This window comes from Montipora foliosa, chromosome 4, assembly GCF_036669935.1.
Source record: "Montipora foliosa isolate CH-2021 chromosome 4, ASM3666993v2, whole genome shotgun sequence".
Lineage (NCBI taxonomy): Eukaryota > Metazoa > Cnidaria > Anthozoa > Scleractinia > Acroporidae > Montipora > Montipora foliosa.
Window position 1 is genome coordinate 17,702,837 of NC_090872.1, and position 20,000 is coordinate 17,722,836.

At 38.6% G+C, this 20,000-nt stretch overlaps 3 protein-coding genes across 4 annotated transcripts in view; 2 read left to right on the top strand and 1 right to left on the bottom strand.

Annotated features, from left to right (window-relative positions):
• Positions 1–6,774, top strand: part of LOC138000105 (vesicle-associated membrane protein 7-like) — a 6,948-nt gene extending 174 nt beyond the window's left edge. Inside the window, exons 2-9 of the mRNA XM_068846273.1 lie at positions 291–444; positions 995–1,052; positions 1,171–1,220; positions 1,615–1,702; positions 2,508–2,601; positions 3,474–3,541; positions 4,088–4,180; positions 5,742–6,774. Of these exons, the coding sequence (XP_068702374.1) occupies positions 299–444; positions 995–1,052; positions 1,171–1,220; positions 1,615–1,702; positions 2,508–2,601; positions 3,474–3,541; positions 4,088–4,180; positions 5,742–5,828 (684 nt within the window). The 5' untranslated portion in view covers positions 291–298 and the 3' untranslated portion in view covers positions 5,829–6,774. The remainder of the gene's footprint in view (positions 1–290; positions 445–994; positions 1,053–1,170; positions 1,221–1,614; positions 1,703–2,507; positions 2,602–3,473; positions 3,542–4,087; positions 4,181–5,741) is intronic.
• Positions 6,775–9,776: 3,002 nt separating this feature from the next.
• Positions 9,777–16,909, bottom strand: LOC138000104 (cyclic GMP-AMP synthase-like receptor 1). Of its 2 annotated transcripts, XM_068846272.1 has the most exons (5): positions 16,809–16,909; positions 14,453–15,192; positions 12,825–13,000; positions 10,656–10,859; positions 10,194–10,290 (listed from the first exon to the last, which is right to left on the bottom strand). In XM_068846272.1, the coding sequence occupies exons 2-5, from the start codon at positions 15,052–15,054 to the stop codon at positions 10,286–10,288; spliced, it is 987 nt and encodes a 328-aa protein (XP_068702373.1). In that variant the 5' UTR covers positions 15,055–15,192; positions 16,809–16,909; the 3' UTR covers positions 10,194–10,285. The 2 variants fall into 2 exon arrangements, with proteins under 2 accessions (XP_068702372.1, XP_068702373.1); XM_068846271.1 differs by having other exon boundaries at positions 9,777–10,859.
• A 1,877-nt stretch (positions 16,910–18,786) lies between these two features.
• Positions 18,787–19,191, top strand: LOC138001075 (histone H2A-like). The gene has a single exon (XM_068847743.1). It carries the CDS (start codon positions 18,787–18,789, stop codon positions 19,189–19,191), a length of 405 nt encoding a protein of 134 aa, XP_068703844.1.
• The last annotated feature ends 809 nt before the right edge of the window (positions 19,192–20,000 follow it).

Sequence of the window (20,000 nt, forward strand, 5' to 3'; positions counted from 1 at the left end):
TAGGTTTTCATTGTTGGGTTTGCGAGGCTACCCTGAGTTGCCTTTCAATAAGTGAAATTGAACCATGATTGCCGTAAGTGTTTCTAAAAAAATTCGGAAAAGAAAAAGAATAGGAAAAGAATCTCTCGGCCTTGCACAGTGCAAAGCTGCTATTCTTTTAGAAGATACAAATAAAATGAAAAAATGCTGTAGGTCTGGTCGACATCATCTGCTAAATACCTTGGATTTGTTTTCCAAAGGAAAGATTAGAGTATATTTGCAGTATTGATGAAAATGCTATTTTGTTTCAGAAATAACCATGTCTATATTGTACAGTGTTGTAGCCAGAGGTACCACCGTTTTGGCAAAATTTGCTTCATGTGCTGGCAACTTTGCAGAGGTCACAGAACAAATTTTGAGTAGAATTACACCCGAAAATTCAAAACTCACATACACACAAGGAAGGTGAAAGTATTTTTGATATCTTTTAATGAAGTTAACGTAACCTTAAATAGTTGTTGGTATCAGGTGTGAACTCAATGAATAAGGAAGTAGCTTAGAGGGGAATGAAGAAAAAAAATGTGTCTAAAGTGAGAGGCCATGTCTCTCAATCATGGCTGTCTAACAATCCTGTACATTTTTTCATACAAAGGTCAGACACTAACTTCTTGGGCTAACCTTAAAAGCAATCTTACCACTCAGGTTAAAGCAGCAGTATGGCTACCTCTGTAGCATGAATTGCAGATCCATTGCAGGGCTGCTCCCAATAGCATGTTTAACCCATGGACACCTCAAATGCTCTAGGACACCCTCAGTTGATGACTAAAATTGACTGGCATTAGACGGAGTAGAATCCCAGGATTCAAGGTTAAGGTACCCCAACTATACAGTAGAATGAAGGGACACACTATGGAGTGTAGCTTCTCAAAACATCACCGTAATTGGGAATTTTAACAACTGGTCCCTTGATTATTAATTTTATGCTCCAAGTATTTATCTTTTTTTCTATTCACAGTTACTTGTTCCATTACATATCAGAAGACAGAATCGTTTACCTGTGCATAACAGATGATGTAAGACAGCAATGATTCAGATTTAATAAAACCAAGGGCCATTATCAATGAAGTTCTTCATTTCAGCAATTTATACACTAGACACTAAAAGATCTTTTTCTTTATTATTCTTGTTAAGGACTTTGAAAGGTCTAGAGCATTTTCATACCTAACAGAGATCAAAAAGCGGTGAGTAGGTCCAAGTGTTGCTTTTAGGTTGCGTAAACACTTCTTGTGTATCCAGGAAGCAAGTTGTTATATTTATTGACAACACGGTGACTGCCTTTCAAAGGACATCAAGAAATTTTTATTGTTGTGTATTGGTAAATTCATGATGTCATGGCCATTTCTGGGCTTAAGACTTATTAGTCTCTTGCAGAAAAGAAGGAAGTTGATAAAAGAGACCCAAACAGTTCTCTTTTAGCCTGTCTTCATCCTCTGACTCAGTCTACGGGTGTGCATAACATGCTTAAGTCTTCGCTGAAGTTATGCACAGCTTATGCATGTGGCAATGATACTAAAATGGAGCAATTAGGCATACATCTTTTCAATAATAATGTATTGCATCACACCTTTTTTCCAGGTTTGAGACTGCATACCATGGCCGTGCCCAGACAGCTCTGCCTTATGCCATGAACAGTGAGTTTTCCAGAATTTTATCTGCTGAAATGGTGAGTTCAGTTATGATCAAGGTTAAGAACATATTTGATGTCCCCAGCTTATACACAGAGGGTTATTCTGCCATAATTTTAACCCTTTGGTAGAAGTCAATCTGGCCATTCTGGGGATGACTTTTAAATTTTGTTCCTTCTGTGGGCTTGATTTCCTTAACTAAAAGCTTCACTGTTACCTACCTGAGCAATGCAGGATGGTCACAACATTGTGTAATGATCAAGATTTGTGTGGGCATTACTGTGTATCTGATGGTTTACCTTTTCCTCATTGTCTGAGGACCATGGTGAAGTAATGAGTAGCTTTTTCATGTGATACTGCTGGGGAGTTGTTGATCATCGAGAGAGTGGAACTCGAATGCATCATTAACCTCTTACTAACCATGTGCAAGGGCTGACTGTCCCCAGTACAGTCCCAAGCAAGTGAGGTTAGGAATTTGTTTATTATACGGCATTGTTTCTTTGAGTGATCGGAAACATCTCCACTTGGTGAATGCTTGTAATCTTCGTCTTCCATCAGCAAACTTTTAAACAGTAACCTTAACATGAAAAACTAAATTCCGCTTGCTATAATTGTACTGTTGTGATGAAAAAATTAAATTCGACTGTTTTTAAACTTTTTGTGTTTTGCTCAACTTGAATTTCCCGGAAGAGAGAGAGAGAGAGAAAAAAAAAAACGGAAACAGACCGTTTCCATGGTAATGGTCTGCACTATAAAATCCCGACCAAAAACCACCCAATCAGAGTGCTCCATTTTTCCTGAGAATTGCCTGCCATGTAAAAAATACTTTTATTTTGTTTGCAGAAAAGATTTTCTGACACTGGAGCTCGAGCAGATAATCTGTCCAAGGTGCAGGGAGAGCTGGATGAATTAAAAGGGATAATGGTTAAAAATATAGGTAAGATTAATTTTATTTAAATGGCTTAAAATGCCAAGGTAAAGGGTCACTTTACACTTGCATAATGGTCAATAGCATATTCCACGGGCTCAATACAAGGTACACAAAAACTCTATTTGTGAGTGCCTCTTTAAATGAAATGAGCTCAAACTTTCCAGAATTATAACACAAAATCTCATTTAATGATGTCACATTCAACAAATTCAAAAATGGGGCACTGATCTATTAAGAGTTGAGTTTTTGCAAATTTTATTGTTGACATGAAGCATACCTTTTGGTGGTGTACCACGTAACATGGCTTCCAGTGCACAAAACGTTTTGCCAATTTTATCACACACAAAGAGCAAAGAAAGTAACAGCAATGGCTCAATGCACACAAAATTATACTCTTTGAGTATCATTCATTCATTCTTCTTCTTCATTCATTCATTCTTTGAGTATCAATCATCATTCTTTACCTTCAACATTAGTTTTGAGAACACATTTTCAAAATGGCCGTGCATAATGTGTCTGCTCCATAACGAAAGGATCCAACCCAATATTTTTTAAAATGTGAAACCAATCAATCGTAGCAAAAGACAGAAATACACAGACAATGCTCATAAATCAACCTTCCTTTATTGAAAATTTCAGTTTCTTACCTTCATCCCCTTGTGATAAATACTTGTTTGTAAGTTTACCAAACATATTTTCCGACAAACTACTAGTGTTAATTAACTACATGTACCTTGAAGTTACTATGGTTTTTTATTTATTTAATTGAATTGAATACCGTGCGTTGTGTATTCGAACCACTTAGGTATGGCAAGGGAAAGGCCGTGGATAGTCACAGAATGATCATTAGGTAAATTCATTTTTTACTTCCCTAATAGACACCATTGCACAAAGAGGAGAGCGCTTAGAGCTTCTGATTGATAAAGCAGAGGACCTCAATACAACTGTGAGTTTACATTTTATACATACCATTTTATAGTTGGGCTGCTATTTAACAAAATGTTCTGGCACCTGGGAATTAAGTGCTTTACGTTGTTCAAGAGTTAGATCGCAGTTGAGTGTTTTTTCACAGCATCTTAACGTAACTTGCCGCAAGAATTTAATTCATTGTATTGGAGACTTCATGATGTTTTTTATTTGTTTAGCTGAGGTTCTACAATGCTGTAGTTTATATTTTATGCACAAGAAGTCTAATATGCCTGAAGATTGCAGAGAGAATTTATTTATGGAAAAAAGAAACTTTTTAAATGAAAAAGCACAAACACAAACAATATAATGTAGGCAGTGCTATAAATATATCTTAGCTTGTGGTTACTTACTTTTGGGGCTTTGGTGGGATGGAATAGTTTTGAAGTTGCTTTCTGAAAATTTGAGGGTTGTAGTGTATTTGATATACAAAGATCCTCAAAGTATAAAACTTATTTATACAGAATGATCACAAATTAGATAGCAGCTAAAGGTTTGTATTGTTATACGTGTTTTATTTTTACAGTCACTCACTTTCAAAAAATCCAGCAAAGGCCTAGCCAGGGCCATGTGGTGGAAGAATGTCAAGATCACCATAATAATTGTCATTGTCATTATAGTAAGTTTGCAGAGACTTTGATTAACACGTAGGTCAAAATAAGAGATTTATTCTTTCACCAATGAATCAGCTTTGAATGGCAAGTAAAATCATGTAGCTTTGGACAGAGTAAAATCTACTTGTGTTTCTTCTAGGAGGGAAAGGGTTATCAGCAAATATTTTTAACACCACCCCTTTGTCCAATAATACAATAATACAATACATACTTAATTGACCACTCCCCATAGGGGTTTTTCAGAGCCAACGAAACACAATAAACGAAACAACAGAACAGTAGCAACAACAGTTGTTAAGAATCCCAACTGGCCGGAGGCAAACCAGTGGGCTATTTACAAGTGTAGCTGAGAAGTTGAACCAGGGATACAAGGAACAAAGTAAACGAGTGGTCAGAACAAGTCTTGAACCCGGGAACTCCGGATCTCAAGGCAAGCATCTTAACCACTGCACTGTCCAGTGTGAGTCAACTTGACTTAAATCTGTTTCAGATAGTAAATATGCTGTGATTGGCTAGTTTAGGGGACCACATTCTACCGTACAGCTTGCTAAGTTGGTTTGATTCAAAGACCTAGAATTATTATAATAATAATAATTATTCTGACCACATTTCTCCAGCTGTACTTTCAGATATGGCCCGCATTTGTGCTTGTGGATTTTTGAATCCGCAACAGTTCTTTTTCTTTGTGGATTAAAAAATGTTCACTTCCACATGTATCTGGATTCAAATCAACACGTATCCGGATTCATTCTGGTAACCAGGACTCCTCTGTTACTATTGTCAACAGAGCATGTGCCATCAGGCATGCGAGTTGGTGACAAGAGAAGCAATAGCATTTGTAGAGAGGCCATGTTGAATATTTAAATGGTAACAACTGGATTTGAGTTTGTAAGATTTGAAAGTATCCACATTCGACTGTCCACACAATTCCGAATTCTTGCGGATTCAAAACTTTCCATTTTGGAGAGCGGATTTAAAAAGTTGTGTAGGCTCTAGTAAAGTGATTCTTTGCATTCTGTATCATCATCAACTTCATTGTACATTAATAACATTATTATTTGATAATAGTTAGCAATTCTTCACCAAATGTGAAGTGAATATAATTGGCGAATATTTACCGAGACATAGTCAAGGGAAATATTTTGTAATATTCACTGAGCCTGAGGCGAATAATTGTTTTAGTATAATTTTCAGTGGTGAATATCAAGGAAGTGCAAAACAACGTACTAAAAAATTAAAAGGCATGAAAAGTGCTTTCTTAGCTTAGCAGCTGCACCTTCAAAATGTTATATTCACTAGGGAGCATGGTGAATATAACACCAAATTCTTATCTTGACCGCTGGAAAATTATACTAATAATAATTATTAATGATTATGATTATAAAATTGTCATTCTGTATATTAGATAGTGAAAGCTAATGAGTGTAACATTTGGCATGTGTCAGAATGTACTGGCTTTAAATAAGATCTGAATATATGCTGTTTCTGTTGGCATTTACCCACATAATTTTTGGTGATAAAGTTCGTTATTTTTATCTATTGCATTATATTTTAAATTCCTTTTAGGTGGTTCTATACTTCATTATATCAGCAGCCTGCAGTGGATTGGACTGGGGAGGATGTATTAACAAAGACAATGAAAACAAACAGTAATTAGACATGTAATTCTTTGAATCTGAGCGGTGATTGGAAGCCTTTGATTTTCCAATATTATTGTAGAAAGTCAATAGCACCGTAATATTATCGTTAAAAGCATGCTTTTGAGTAAAAATAACATGCAGGTTCTTCTTGAAAATAATTATTGTTCCCTAACTATGAAAATTGTAGAAGAGAAAGATACTTGAGATACTTGCCAGGCTCTTTACGATACGGATGGCCATCGTAAATCCCATGAATGATAAAGATCACAAAATAATATAATTAGGTTGTTTACTATAATATTTTATATTCACACTGTAGCAAAGATATCGTTGACATAATCCATTGTTATTAATGTGCTAACCAGAGCCTCATTAGCTGCTGAAACAAAGAATTCTTTTGTTCTCAATGTTGACACAAATAACAAAAAGAATGTTTGTATATCTTCCCTATGGAGTTGTCTATCTTTTGTTTGGAAACAGAGTCACGAAACTTTTCGGGTGCCACAATCCCCTCTGTATTTTCAGACGGGAAAGGTTTTAATTCTTTATTTTACACAGTCATTTTTCTTTTACTTTATATCTTGAACACATACTTAAAAATCAGCTTTGCAAAAAAAAAGGGCTGCAGTTTTTCGGGCCCGAAAAGTTATCTGGGCTTTCGAGAAACGGAGGAAACGGGATTTCTGAGGGATACACGTGACGAAAACTCTGCGTTTTTATTCGCTGACATCATAATAAATGAATGAACGTGGACTGTAGTTGGGGATCTGAAAATCCAAGTGTGATTACACGGTGTCAGTGAAAACCGATTGAAGTTTGAGGGATAATGGAGGCAGAGGAAGAAGACATACTAACTCTGATGATGGTGATTGCACGAAATTAATCTAATGAAATAATTCATTTAATTCATGTATTTAACTTGTTTTGGAATTAAAAATCACAAAATTCGAATCAGGGAACGAGTGAATTGCAGTTTATTATAGTTACACTTTTTTTTTGTAAGAACGTCTAGTTTTGGGGCTGAGGCTGAACATTGGCATTTCAAAGCCTGAAAACGTTCAAGTCCTTCTTAACAATGTTCTTAAAGTTGTCGTATACTAAATTCGATTACAAACTAAGTTGTTCTTAATTGTATCATGCAACAAGAACACCACATTGTTTATGTTTAAAAAAATAAGTATTTGAGTGATAATAATTTTATAATTTGCTTATCCACGGTATACCTTAAAAGCGCTCAGGAGCTCCTTCAACATGTGTCAGTGCATTCCGGATCGAATTGGAATTTGGCAGTGTTGTATTTTCTGGAGAGGGGAAAACCGGAGAACCCGGAGAAAAAACATCTCGGAGCAAGGAGAGGACCAAAACCCACATATGACGCCGGGACCTGGAATCGAACCCAGGCCACATTGGCGGGTATTGGACTGGAACTAGCTTGCAATGAAGGGAAATGCGGGGAAATATTTTCAAATGCAAATACTTTTTAATTTTTCCCCCGCATTAGGCTCCATTGCAAGCTACAGTAGTTCCAGTCCAATACTGAGAATACGAATGTGGTCCAATACTGTTCGTGTTTCTTTTACCTTTCTTTATACTACTCAGAAAAAGAAAAACAAATGAGCAAACTAAAGAAGTTCTTAACGGTGCCTACTAATTCAAAGGTATTTTTGCCCCGGTTTATGATTATGCGAGAAAGGTGGATCTTAACAAGTGTTATTGAAATCCAAAAAGAAAATTAGGGGTAACCACGCATTTTTCAAAGATAATTCATGAATAATATTTTTCAAAAGCTTTTAAATACAAAGCAATGTATGACGTTCTTTCTCAAATTGAGGCTTAATTATCTCTCAAAAATGAATGGTTACCCCCAATTTTCTTTTTGGATACCAAGAGTACTTACTAAGATCTACTTTCTCCGGACAGTTTTAAACCGCGCAAAAATATTCCTGTATTAGTGAGCATCATCGATAGGAAACCCGAGTATCTGGAGATGCGCAGAACGTATGCGCAATGACCGTAATAGGCACCGTCCTTAACTGACTCTCATACGTTGCTTTAAGCCTGGACGTTCTTATAGAAAAGGTCATTATAAAGAAAGAGTGCATTGTATTCGAAGTATTTCTCTGTAAACGTACTCAATGAATTGTGTCATTTAAGAAAGGGCGTTTTTTACTATGCCTACATTTTGTTAATGTTTCACCTTGCATTAAACAGTTATCTTAGTTAAAAGAAGATTTAAATTGCAGAATACCCGACGACTTCGAAGAAGCGTCGGTAGACCTCCTGCAGAGTGGTTGCGAAGCAAAAAGCGTCGTGTCACGAAGAGCTTGGAAAAAATTGAATTGTACCTTGAAAAATGTGTTTCCTCGTCAATCACCATTGTTCCGTCTTTTTCGCTTTGTCAGTGCAGTGATGGCAAAGTAGTAAACCCACAATGAGATTGATAGAAACGCGATATCAATGAATAGAGAAAGAAGGATTGACTGTTCATTGACTGTTGTTCGCCTACGTTGTCGTCAATACTAAGGGCCCGTACGCACTAGGCTGACAAAATTTGTTTGGCTCAACCAAAAATCTCAACAAAAATTGTCTCCGCCAAATTTTCAATTTGGTAATCGTGGCCGCACTTAAAACTTTTTCTTTAGATCATGCCGTGTAAATTGTAAAATATGTATACACCTTATTCCAAAATGGCCGCTATTTAGATATTCTTTTGTTTTTATTCAAACTAGACCTTGATGCCTCGTTCAAGGCAAAGTATTCTTTTGAATTTTCATCAAGAACGAGGCATCAAGGGCTAATTTGAATAAAAAACAAAAGGATATTTAAATGACGGCCATTTTGGAATAAGGGTCTATAGTTTTCACGCCTGACAAAAATTTGCCCTCCGACGGACAAATCCTTCTACGACGGCGCCTTTGAAGTTTGGTAAGGCTTGACAAAAATTTGGTGGGAAAATAAATCACCGGTGCGCACTTGTATCACGGAAATGATGACAGATTTTTTTCGCAAAATAAACAAAAGTTTGCCCAGTGTGTACGGGCCATAAATCAGTCTGGTAATTTTTCGTTAATGAATTGCAGAGGATAAGAACTAAACGCACTGAGATATGTGCCACATGTGCAACACGAGTTTGTTTGCTTATTAAACCCGTTGTTATCACAATCTTGGTAGTTGCTAAAACAGCCCTATATGAAGAAAAAGTATAGATCCCTTTCAGTTAATTCCCAATCTGGAGGCCAAAACAATAAGATGGTTTCTCTCAGGGACAGAACAACCATTGTTTTGTTCTCCAGATTGGGAATTACTGAAATGGGTCAAAAAACCACTGTGGAAAATAACATAAAAATCTTTGTTTGTCCCCCCAAATTTTGCATAACCATTGTTTCCAGTTTCTCTTGGGACTTACATTGGTCCCAAGAGAAAACAAAAACAATGCTTATTCAAAATTTGGGGAGACAAACAAAGAGTATTATGGTATTTTCCGAAGTGGCCTATTTTTCTAATTGGCGCGTGTCGCGTGTACACGCCGGGACAAACTAGGCGACGGGTCTCTGCGACAAGTTGCTCCCTGTGTACTACTTGCAAAACAAGTCACTGCGACACGCAGTGATCTCGTATGAACTGAAGGGGAATGTCAACTAGCTTTCTAATTCCAATATACATGTACAATACAATACAATACATACTTAATTGACCGCTCCCCATAGGGGCTTTTCAGGGCCAATGAAACACGACGAAACAGAATAACAACAACAACAACAACAACAGCTGTTAAGAATCCCAACTGGCCGGAGGCTAACCAGTTGGTTTTTTACAAGTGCAGCTGGGAAGTTAAACCAGGGACTACCAGGATCAAATTTAATGAGTGGTCAGAGCGGGTCTTGAACACGGATCTCCGGATTCCAAGGCAAGAGCCTTTAAAATGGTCAACCCTTTGGTTAACACTCACTGAAGGCGAAAGTCGGAAAGAACCTTTAATAAACAAACATTTTTGGTAGGGAGATATGACCCAGATGATTCCGTGTAAGATGACTTTGCGGCGAGTTGATCATAATTCGACCCCTTAACTAATCTTTGATAGATTTGGAAGTTTTTAAAGGGTCAAAACATTGAAAAATTCTTTCGGGCGCTTCAACGAGATGATTATTAAGTTTTTGCAGTTTACGAGCCAAGTGTTTGAGTCTCTCTTGATTCATCCCAACAAACAGGTTCGCATTTTTAACAAAAAAGTGTGACAGCTGTCCCCTTTTGAGGTGAGTTATTAATCTTTCAAAAAAGTTCACCACATTTTCTGCCAGATGACTGCTGCCACTCTCTGCTCGAGGGTTTTCAGAACGAAGATGAAGAAAAACAGTCTTGAGGTGGAAGGATTTCAGGGGCTTTAAGTCATCTTCACAAGCCTCGAAAATCGCTTTTGCAATGCGGTAGCTTTTTTTCTTCTCGGCGCATGCAGGTCTCAGCAGCTTTTTTTCAACCTCGGAAAATGAAATACGCCAATAAAGCTTCGAGTTCATCGCTTCCGCCGGACAAGGTTTTGGTACAAGGTGGAATGTGCCCATAGTGTTGATTTCTTCGACGACAAGTTTAGAGGGCCATGTTCTGTGGGTCGCAAAGTCCCCCCAGGAATTAGCGCAACTAGGCCAGCCCAGAACTTCAATGCTTAGCACAAGATCAACATCAATATTTTTGCCATAAATATTGTAAAGCGTTACAGCAGGACCATTCTGTTTTATCTCATTTGAGATTCTTCTTCCTTGGTTTCTTTCGGCCATATTTTCTACTGCCTCACACACCAACACTTTAAAGCGCTTTACTATTTTCTGAGGAGACAGATACTTACCATCTTTTGTCAGGAATTTCCCCCACAGTTTTCTTCCTTCTTGAACATGGTCCCTGAATTCTAATCTCGCATAACCTACACAAGGGTCTTTTGTTCTGACTGGGCACATGATGTCGAAAAATCTGTCGAATCGGGTGTTGTCAAATACAAGCATGATATCGAACTCACAGGGCCTTGAAACCTTCAGGTTTTCGTAGTAACTACCTGGAGGGAAAAAACACATCACCTTGTATAACGCCCAGGTTTTACGATATAGCATTTTATATAATAACCGGCCAAATCAATGCGTGCACTCTGATTGGTCAATCAACTATGTTTTATTGTGCCAGTAAACTCATGGAAAAATCGCGCGTCTTCTGAATTATTATATAAAAGCAATAGACCACAGGTTTCTATGGTTTATAAATAGGCTGATAAACCACTAGGGACGTTGGAAGAACACTCGAAGAATTCGTAAATCACTTGCCCGCGGCTCGTGATTTACGAATTCTTCTCGTGTTTTACAAACATCCCGCGTGGTTTATTAGCCTATTAATAAACCATAGAAACTTGACTTCTGATTGGTTGAAAAAATGTCGCGAGAACTTTGAACCAATCACTGAGTGAAGTAATGCAAAACACAATCAATAGGCCTTATTGACGATGGCCGCCATGTTGGTTTTCAAATTGTCATGCAAATTAGCCATGTGTTATACTGGGGAGCAAACATTGAAAAAACAGCAAATTGCGGAAAATCGGCTCAACGAAATATTGAAATAACATTGCAAAAAGTCCATTTTAGTATTTAGAATTAAGTACCTTTTATAATTTTTTTTTATCTTTTGATTGCCTTTGACATTTTGACTTTCTACTTCGTTCTCTGCTCATTTTTCACTAAAAAAAACGTCGAAGTAAATTGTGTAATGATTGTATTTTTCTGCTTAGGTGATAAACATTCATCAAATCATCTGTGCATCTGTGGAATAAAATTTGTCATCTAATAGTTGAGAAAACAAATGTTTTGTGAAAATATGTAGCTGAGGCTTTAACAAATGGAGAATATCAGTTTCAGCTGATGACACCAAGGTGGGATCTAAAATTTATCTTCCAGGATGATTGGCATGCAACCGAAAAACCATTTCGCATCCACGCCGGTTTCTATCAATAACGAGCTACTCATTGCAAAACTTTCTGATGACGAAATGACTAATATCCTTTGCAATCAAGTATCCATACCGCATGGGGGAGACTGTCTTAAACACTTTTCAAATCCCTTAATTAAAACTTCCAGTTCCTTCTTGTTCACCCAATTGTTTAAAATGACAGTTTTTCAAATAATTTATCTCGCTCGAAAGCGCGTGCATAGCCCTAAACGTGTGTTGAGCGTGAAATACCCGGATCTAACAATAGGGAGCAATTTACTGAACTCTGCCAAGACTGATGTATGTACTGTTGTTAAAACACTTAAGTGACCGTGATGTTTAAGGTCTTAAAAAACCTTACTGCTATTCCACCTGAGGATTACGTAGCCTCTCTACCATACTTTTTCGCCATCACTGGACTGTTTTAAATTCCCGTTTTTTCCTGGAACAGTTATAGATTGGAACCTGCTCCCAGCTCATGTTGTAAACTCTATGTCTGTTTTCTAATTTCGATCTTAAATTGCAGTGGCGGATCTAGGGGCCCGAGGGGCCCGGGCGCTCCCCCCCCCCCCCCTTATTTTGGCAAAAAAAAAATACTTAAGTATATATTCTGGTAAAAATTGAGGCTAAATTTTTTTTTGGGTTCACACACTCAAAAAAACCTCCCCACCCCCCCTTAGCTCAAGGTCTGGATCCGCCACTGAATTGATCTGCGGATTTGAGAATTTAATTATATATTTGCACGATGTATTTTGTACTTTTTTCCCTCGTTGTTTGTTATTTCTTATTTATTGTTGGTGTATAGCAACATAAGCTTGCCCGAGTAATAAAACTGAAGAGCTGATTAACCGCTAACTTTCTCAACATCATTCGACTTTGCTTGGAGATAAAAGAATAGTACAAACCACGGCTGGCATTTATCTGTAGCTAAAGCACTTCTATCGTTGTAAACGCTCTTATTAATTAGCATCCTTAAAACTAACCAATAATCCTCAAATTTTAAAACGTAGGCTTAATTTGGTAAAATAATAAACGTGGACTACTCTACCTGAGTGTAATATTTTAGCTGAAAACACTCCGTCTCTCTTTTGTACCTCTTTCAAAATAACCGGAACAATCTTTTCTACACATTGTGAGTTCTCTTTTATGTCAGCCATTGATAACATCACTTTTTGCTTAAAAAATGACTCAAATTGTCTATTGAGTTTCATCCACTGTGGTGATCTGAAAAGAATTACGAAAATATTCAGGTTTTACTGAAAGACAATGTGCCGTACCTAAAATGCGGAGCCACATGATTCCCGCGCTTTTTTTGCTTGACGACAGTCATTCCCACCCCCAAGTCACACAGGAAGTTACGTTTGTCATTCATGGTAAGTTAAGGAATTATTTCACGTTTTCTTGTAAATGTAGCGTTCCTCTTATTCGCCTAACTGTGTAGGTGTATAAGAGCGGGACACTGAATTATTTCCTTCCAAGGCTTCTGCCTCACGGTCGTCCAGTCGCCTTATTTGCAAGTGCGGGCGTCCGAATTTCTGAACGAGTAGCCCGAACGGGCGCCTAACTTATCAAGAGGTGATTCATCCTCACTTTTAATTAATTAATTCTGGGCTCTTGAAAAAATGACTCGGGCTACTAACTTTTAATGTTGGAAGCCCGAAGGTTTCCGAAAAATTTTCTTAGGCAGCGGCCTTGCTTTCACGTACATTATTGTGCGAATCAACTTGGGAGAGACATTCCGAACGTGGGCCCTGTAGCACTTCACTATGTAACGATAGAGTGTCCTCCGGAGGGGGTAAAATGGGACTGGGATTGACCTATTTTTAAGTTGTAAAAATGAGATTTGGTATTTTGATCGGTTTCTCGTCATGTAACTAGAACCCATGTAATAGACCTTGAAGTTACACTCTGGTGGTTTAATAATTCTATTGAAATATGAGTCAGTGATACATGGCCAACGTTTCAAATAACGTGTCCTTACTTACCTGTAGGAGTTCATTGCCGCGAAACTGAATGACATCTCAATGCAAATTGATCATACCACAGACGGTAGGTAACTTGTGACCAGACCCATTTTAGATCGCTTATAAGTTCTCTTATGTCATCGCTCGCTAAAAATTGGTGTAATGTCACGCAAAACTAAAATAGAGCCTGATCGCAGGTTAACGGACGGCAGTCGTCTGAGATTTCATACTGAGCTTAGTCGGTAGAGCAATGATGATCTCATCAATGGCAAGAGATTGTGGGTTTATTTCTCACGCTGGTCAGAACTTTGTGCTCAAACCTCTTACTACGGTTAACTCTCATGTGGATTACATGGGTATAAATAGCACTTCAAGTTTCATTAGTTACTACGGAGGCAGTGTGGCCCAGTGGTTAGGGCGCTTGCCTTGAGATCCGGGGATCCCAGATTCAAGACACGTCCTGGCCACTGGTTGAATTTGTTCCTGATAGTCCCTGGTTCAACTTCTCAGCTGCGCTTGTAAATAGCCAACTGGCTTGCCTCCGGCCAGTTGTTGTTGTTGAATGTTCTGTTCTGTCGTGATTGTGTTTCATTGGCCATGAAAAGCCCCTATGACTATTGGTCAATTAAGTATGCATTTACTATGATATTTCATCAGTCTTTGCAATGGAAGGACATAAGTCAGGCACATATGTATGAATCTCTCGTCCTACCGACTATGTGCAGTTGAAGCAACATGCCTCTGCTTTAAAACCTTCGTCACTCGGTTTGAGGGAACTACCGTTGCTGGACGTGTCCGCAGGATTGTGTTCCCTCCTCTGCCATTCCTTCGCGGCCGTATCCCCGATGTTTTTCTAGCCGAGGTAGTGGAAACTTGCGCAGTCTTGGGTCGAACTTGTAGAGCACGAGAAGGTTTCTTCCTTTGGTTTGTGCTGGGTACCCTGTAGCGTTGTTCAGGAGGACGATCAGCCAAGAACTCTCTCGGTCCCGTTGCATTTCGAATTAGTGGACGGCGTGTGACAGGCGAAGACTGAGGAAAGCTCATCGGTTTCGTGGCTTTATTCCGTGTACCACGCGAAGTCCGGTTCAGATGTTTGTCCATGTTTGGCATCTTCGGATGAGGGTTCCTTGCTTGAACAACGCCGGCTTGCCTCTTTACCCATTCTGTTGTGAAGATAACTTTTTCTGATTTGTCGTTTTTACGTCTAGCTTGACTTGACAACATTTTCGGCACTTTGGAACTTATAACTTTAAGTCTCAACCTCTTGGGTCTTGGTGGAATTGTTCTTTGCTTAACTGTGTAAGTAGTCGACATCCTGGGCTTGATTTGAAGTTTCTTATAAACCTATGAACTTGTATTGATGGAGGCGAGGGTATTCCTGGGTAAAATCGACCGGAAATAGTTCCAATATTGTCAATATACGGCCAGCTCATTAATACACTCGGACTCGCCCTAAAAAGGGGAAAAGCTGTTTTAATTGTTGTTGCATTATCTAGTCTATTTTAGGTCCAGGTGTTGTTCATTCCTTGTGAAATGGATTAAATCATAATACAGTTTTAAATTGAACTCCAACGCAGCGGAAGTTGATATGGCCGAGTAATTTTCCAAGAACTCGCAATACAGACTTCCGGATAGTTCAATTAATGAGGGGCAAAACTTCAAACTCTTATAAGGGAAGGTACGTTTTTTATTGGAGGGGGTGGGCCGGGGTATTTTAGAATTTTTTTGCGAAAAAAGTTGTAGCCCTCCCACTTCCTGTAATGGATTAATGCATGACCCTTCAAAAATACCCAAACAAAAACAGCTGACCCTCCCCAACCCCCTCAACCTATCCAAGACAAAAATAACCGGAAGTGGAAATAGCAAATTGGAAGTGTTACTCATATAACCGCGTTCATCTGCGCACAATGTAGTTAATTGCGTGGCGTGTGATTGTACGGTGAAAACTTGAAAATGGGCAAGGATGTACGAGGAATAGAAAAAGGGAAATGTGCTTGTGGTGAATGCGAGGATTTCATGAGGTCTGATGGAGCAACTTGTGGCTGTTTGCCGACTCGCCATTCTAAAAAGGATGCCTGCTACTCCTCTGACTTAGTTGATGGCACATCGGCTGCGGAAACGAGTGAAAGCACAAGTCCAGAGCAGTGGAAAGATGAAGACCTAGGGTGGTTCCCGAACCCAAAGGGCGAATATATTGATGTAGTAGATTGAGTTGTCGGTTCAAGTTCGAGTAGCTTAAGTGACGAATCCTCACCGGAGACTGATTTTATACCAGAACTCCCGTGCAGAAACATCAAAATATGGGCGAAAGCGGGCACGGGTCGAGAGAGACAATTATGTTAGTTAAGAGAAGATAATTATTTGATAAGTAAATTTTTCGACACCTGTAAAATAATTTAGATTAATCTCGACTGGTAGCTTTGCTTGTATATTCAAAGTAGAAGCGACATGGAGTAATTTTTTCCTTGCCAAAAAAACACTATTACCCTCCCCGGGTTGAGAATAAAACAGGTTTGACCCTCCCCAATTTGTAAAAAAATTACTAAGGACCCTCCCCTCTGAAGCCCCGGCCCACCCCCCCAATAAAAAACGTACCTTCCCTAAGAATTACATTATGAGAAATCAAAGCTCTTTTTTTATGGCGGATATGTTTTTTTTTTTGTTTAATTTTCTTTTCAATTCACTTCCATGATATGTAATGCAGTAAAAAAAAATACTTTTAGTGTCTTTATCGGCCATGATTACTTTAAGAATACCCAAAGTTAGTCCACCTTTTTTTCAAGGAACATTCGAATGAAAAAATTACACGCTAAAAAGACGTTTTGCGTACTAACACAGTAACGCCGCAACGGTACGAAACCGTGGAAGACGTTCCAAGAAAAGCGCTTCACGCCGTCATTTCAGAACATTTCGTCGCCAGGTGAAACTCGTAACTTAAATATTTCAGCACTATAGATTTATGTTGATTGATTTATAGACTGATTAATCTTTCGTTGTAATTATCACCTTATCTTCACTATCTCCAATGGTGTTCCCACGAATGTTATTGTAAGAAAAGTTAGTCTTACCTGCGCAAAAACGTCCCTGCATCGATTGAAAGCACCCTTCTGAGGCAGTCCTTCAGTTTCTTTGCCAAAGTGCTTTCTGTTTCATTTCGCTTGTCTTTGGCCCGCCTGTCAAACCCGGAAAGAAGTGTTTCCGACTTGATTGCATCATGGGTAATCAGGGCAACATGGCGGTAAATTCAAAGTAAAATATACTGTACATGACGCTACTTTATAGACTTTCGCCTTCATAAACCAAACAAATAAGTTCATGTTCACAACTAAGATGAACTAGACTTGGTATCTGTTCTTTGGAATTCCTAAATATTGCTTTTTTTGTCTCCATACATTCTCTGTAATTTTGTGCCTTTGGCAGTACAGGAAACGTATGGCAGAAACTCTTTTTAACAAAATAACTTCTACACTGAGCCATCTCCAAATTTATTCTGCCGCACCTTTGAGGGTATATCTTCTAAAAAACCCAAAACATATCATGAATACTTTTCACCGTTTTGAATTTCTCCCCATCTTGCCCTGATTACCCATGATGCACTCAAGAGCGTGAACTCGTCTATGTTGGGGGCTGGACAATCTGGGAGCCAGCGAGTCATGCAAATTTCGCATTTAAGTCTAAGCACCCATTTCAATTAATTGCGCTGATAAACTGTTATTAGTCTAAGCACCTATTTTAAAACGGTTCGCTTTCAATAACTGTGGGCGCGATCCATTCAACCAAAATTTCCGACCGGTCCGACCGGGAAAAGAGGACCACCTCAAAAGGTGGACCAGTTTTTTCGAAACTTTTCCGGTTGGACCGAACCGATCCATTGAGTTTTGGACCGAAATTTCCGGAAATTTTGGTTGAATGGATCGCGCCCTGTGTGATTCGCATGTTGACTCGCCATCTTGGTTCGCATGACTCGCATCCATGGCTCGCATGCCTCGCCGGCTTGCACATTGTCTAAACTCACAATGTTGCGTTGCAAGTTGAGATGGTTTGTCGCGCGTATTACCACCTTCTTATGTTGCAAAAAGTAGACGTCGCTTTTACGTTTTGCAACTTGAAAATTTGTAGCAATCTCAACTTGCAACGCAACATTGTTAGCGATGAAATGATATATGAAATTGATCATATATGAACTGCGGATGTGAAATCAAGTGAAGCTATGATCCTCGGGGTTTGAACCCGTGACCTCGCGATACCGGTGCGAATAACTTTCGTTAAACGCTAATTCTGAAAAATTTATGAATTGAAAACTGAAGGACTGAGACTGAAGGTACAGGGCAAAAGATTACACAGACCAAATTTTAGGCACTAACCTTTTACAGAAGTTGCCCGGTAGCGTTTTCAATTTTTCCATATATTTGTCTGTAATTTTTTCCCGCGTATTTTCAGTACAGACAAATTTATGGAAAAATCGAAAACGTTACCAAGCAGCTTTTAACGAAGACTAGTCCCTAAAAATTGGTATTATCCTTTACCCTGTACCTTCAGTTCGCAATTCATAATTTTTTTAGAACTAGCAAAATTTTTTGACATCGGATCCCCATATAAACACTACAAATTCTTTACGCTTTGCCTACCCGTCAAAATCACGGTCAAAACCATGATAAGGCCTATCACTGGGCCATTAATCCAAAGATACATAAATTATTTGTTAATGCAGGTCATTATTATCAAAGTCTTAATACAGTTGAATTATAAACTTAAAATAGATTACATCTGTGGCATAAAATGTCTAAAATCTAAAATTGTCAAATGTAATTATAAATGTAAATAAATTGTCCATTTCCTCCAACAATTAATTGCAAGAAACTGAAAAATCCTTCATAGTGCGAGCCTCTGAGGGAACAAGTATACATTTCAATTGGTCAACTGCAACATAATAGAAGACACCTGATTGGTGCATTTCGATCCTACCTGCTTCTATAAGAATGAAGACTGCAACAGGAAATGTTATTTACTGTGAGGCAACATCGTGCTGTGTAGAAGAATTTTATCATGTCTGGTCGCGGAAAAGGAAAAGCTAAAGGAACAAAGTCAAAGAGTCGCTCATCACGAGCAGGATTGCAGTTTCCAGTAGGCAGAATCCATCGCCTTCTTCGTAAAGGCAATTACGCAGAGCGTGTTGGCGCTGGTGCTCCAGTTTACCTCGCCGCTGTTCTTGAATACTTGTCGGCCGAAATCTTGGAATTGGCGGGCAATGCGGCTCGCGACAACAAAAAGTCCAGAATTATCCCTCGTCACCTTCAGCTCGCAGTCCGCAACGACGAGGAATTGAACAAACTTCTCGCCGGGGTCACAATTGCTCAAGGTGGTGTTCTTCCGAACATCCAAGCTGTTCTGCTCCCGAAGAAGACGGACAAGAAAGGTGGAAAGACTTCATCACAAAGCCAGGAATATTAGAAGAACCAAGCCACATCCCGAACACAACGGCTCCTTTAGGAGCCACCAATTTGTTCTTAAAGTCTTATCCCTCAGTTATAAACTTTTTAGTGTTTTTAGCGTTCCTGGTTTTGAGCTAATGGCGGTTACAACGTTTTGGCGCCATAATAAGCTGCGGCCGTTTTTATTATCTACCCCAATATTTCCATAGAAAACGCGGAACGATTTATTTCTTAAGAACTTTTAAGAGACTGCATTTTCTTTTTTTAATCGAACGGGAACGGATCAGTCCAATTTCTTTTCATTTCGGTGATGGGAACATAATTATTGATAATAATCGCGTTAGTGAATCACGTCAAGGTCGTTTGTTCATGTTCGTCCTAAATTGTAAATTCTAATCGCGTCATGTGTCCCTCTTTGAATGTGATGTGAACTAATCAGTTTAAGCTAAGCTAAAGATTACAGAGCCACCCAAAGATATAACTTTCTTGCTCTTTGTTCAAACATTGAAGTTCACTCGATTATAGCCTTTTTTCCATTGACTTTTACAGTTATAAACCAGTCATGCTAGCAGTAAGCAATTTTTTAAAAAAATGTTTATTATAACTAGTTGTCATACCAATATTTCAGTCAACTTGAGGAATGAGAAGGTTCAGTTCCCCCAAGTTATTCAACATAGGCTGATACAATCTCAGCTAGCTTAACCAACAGATGATGGGCAAAGCTTATGAGACCGTCAACACTCAACTGCATTTTCGTGTACCAGAAAAATGAGGTACAAAGCACAGGTCATTGCTTTACCAATATAGTAAGTATCCTAAACATTCATA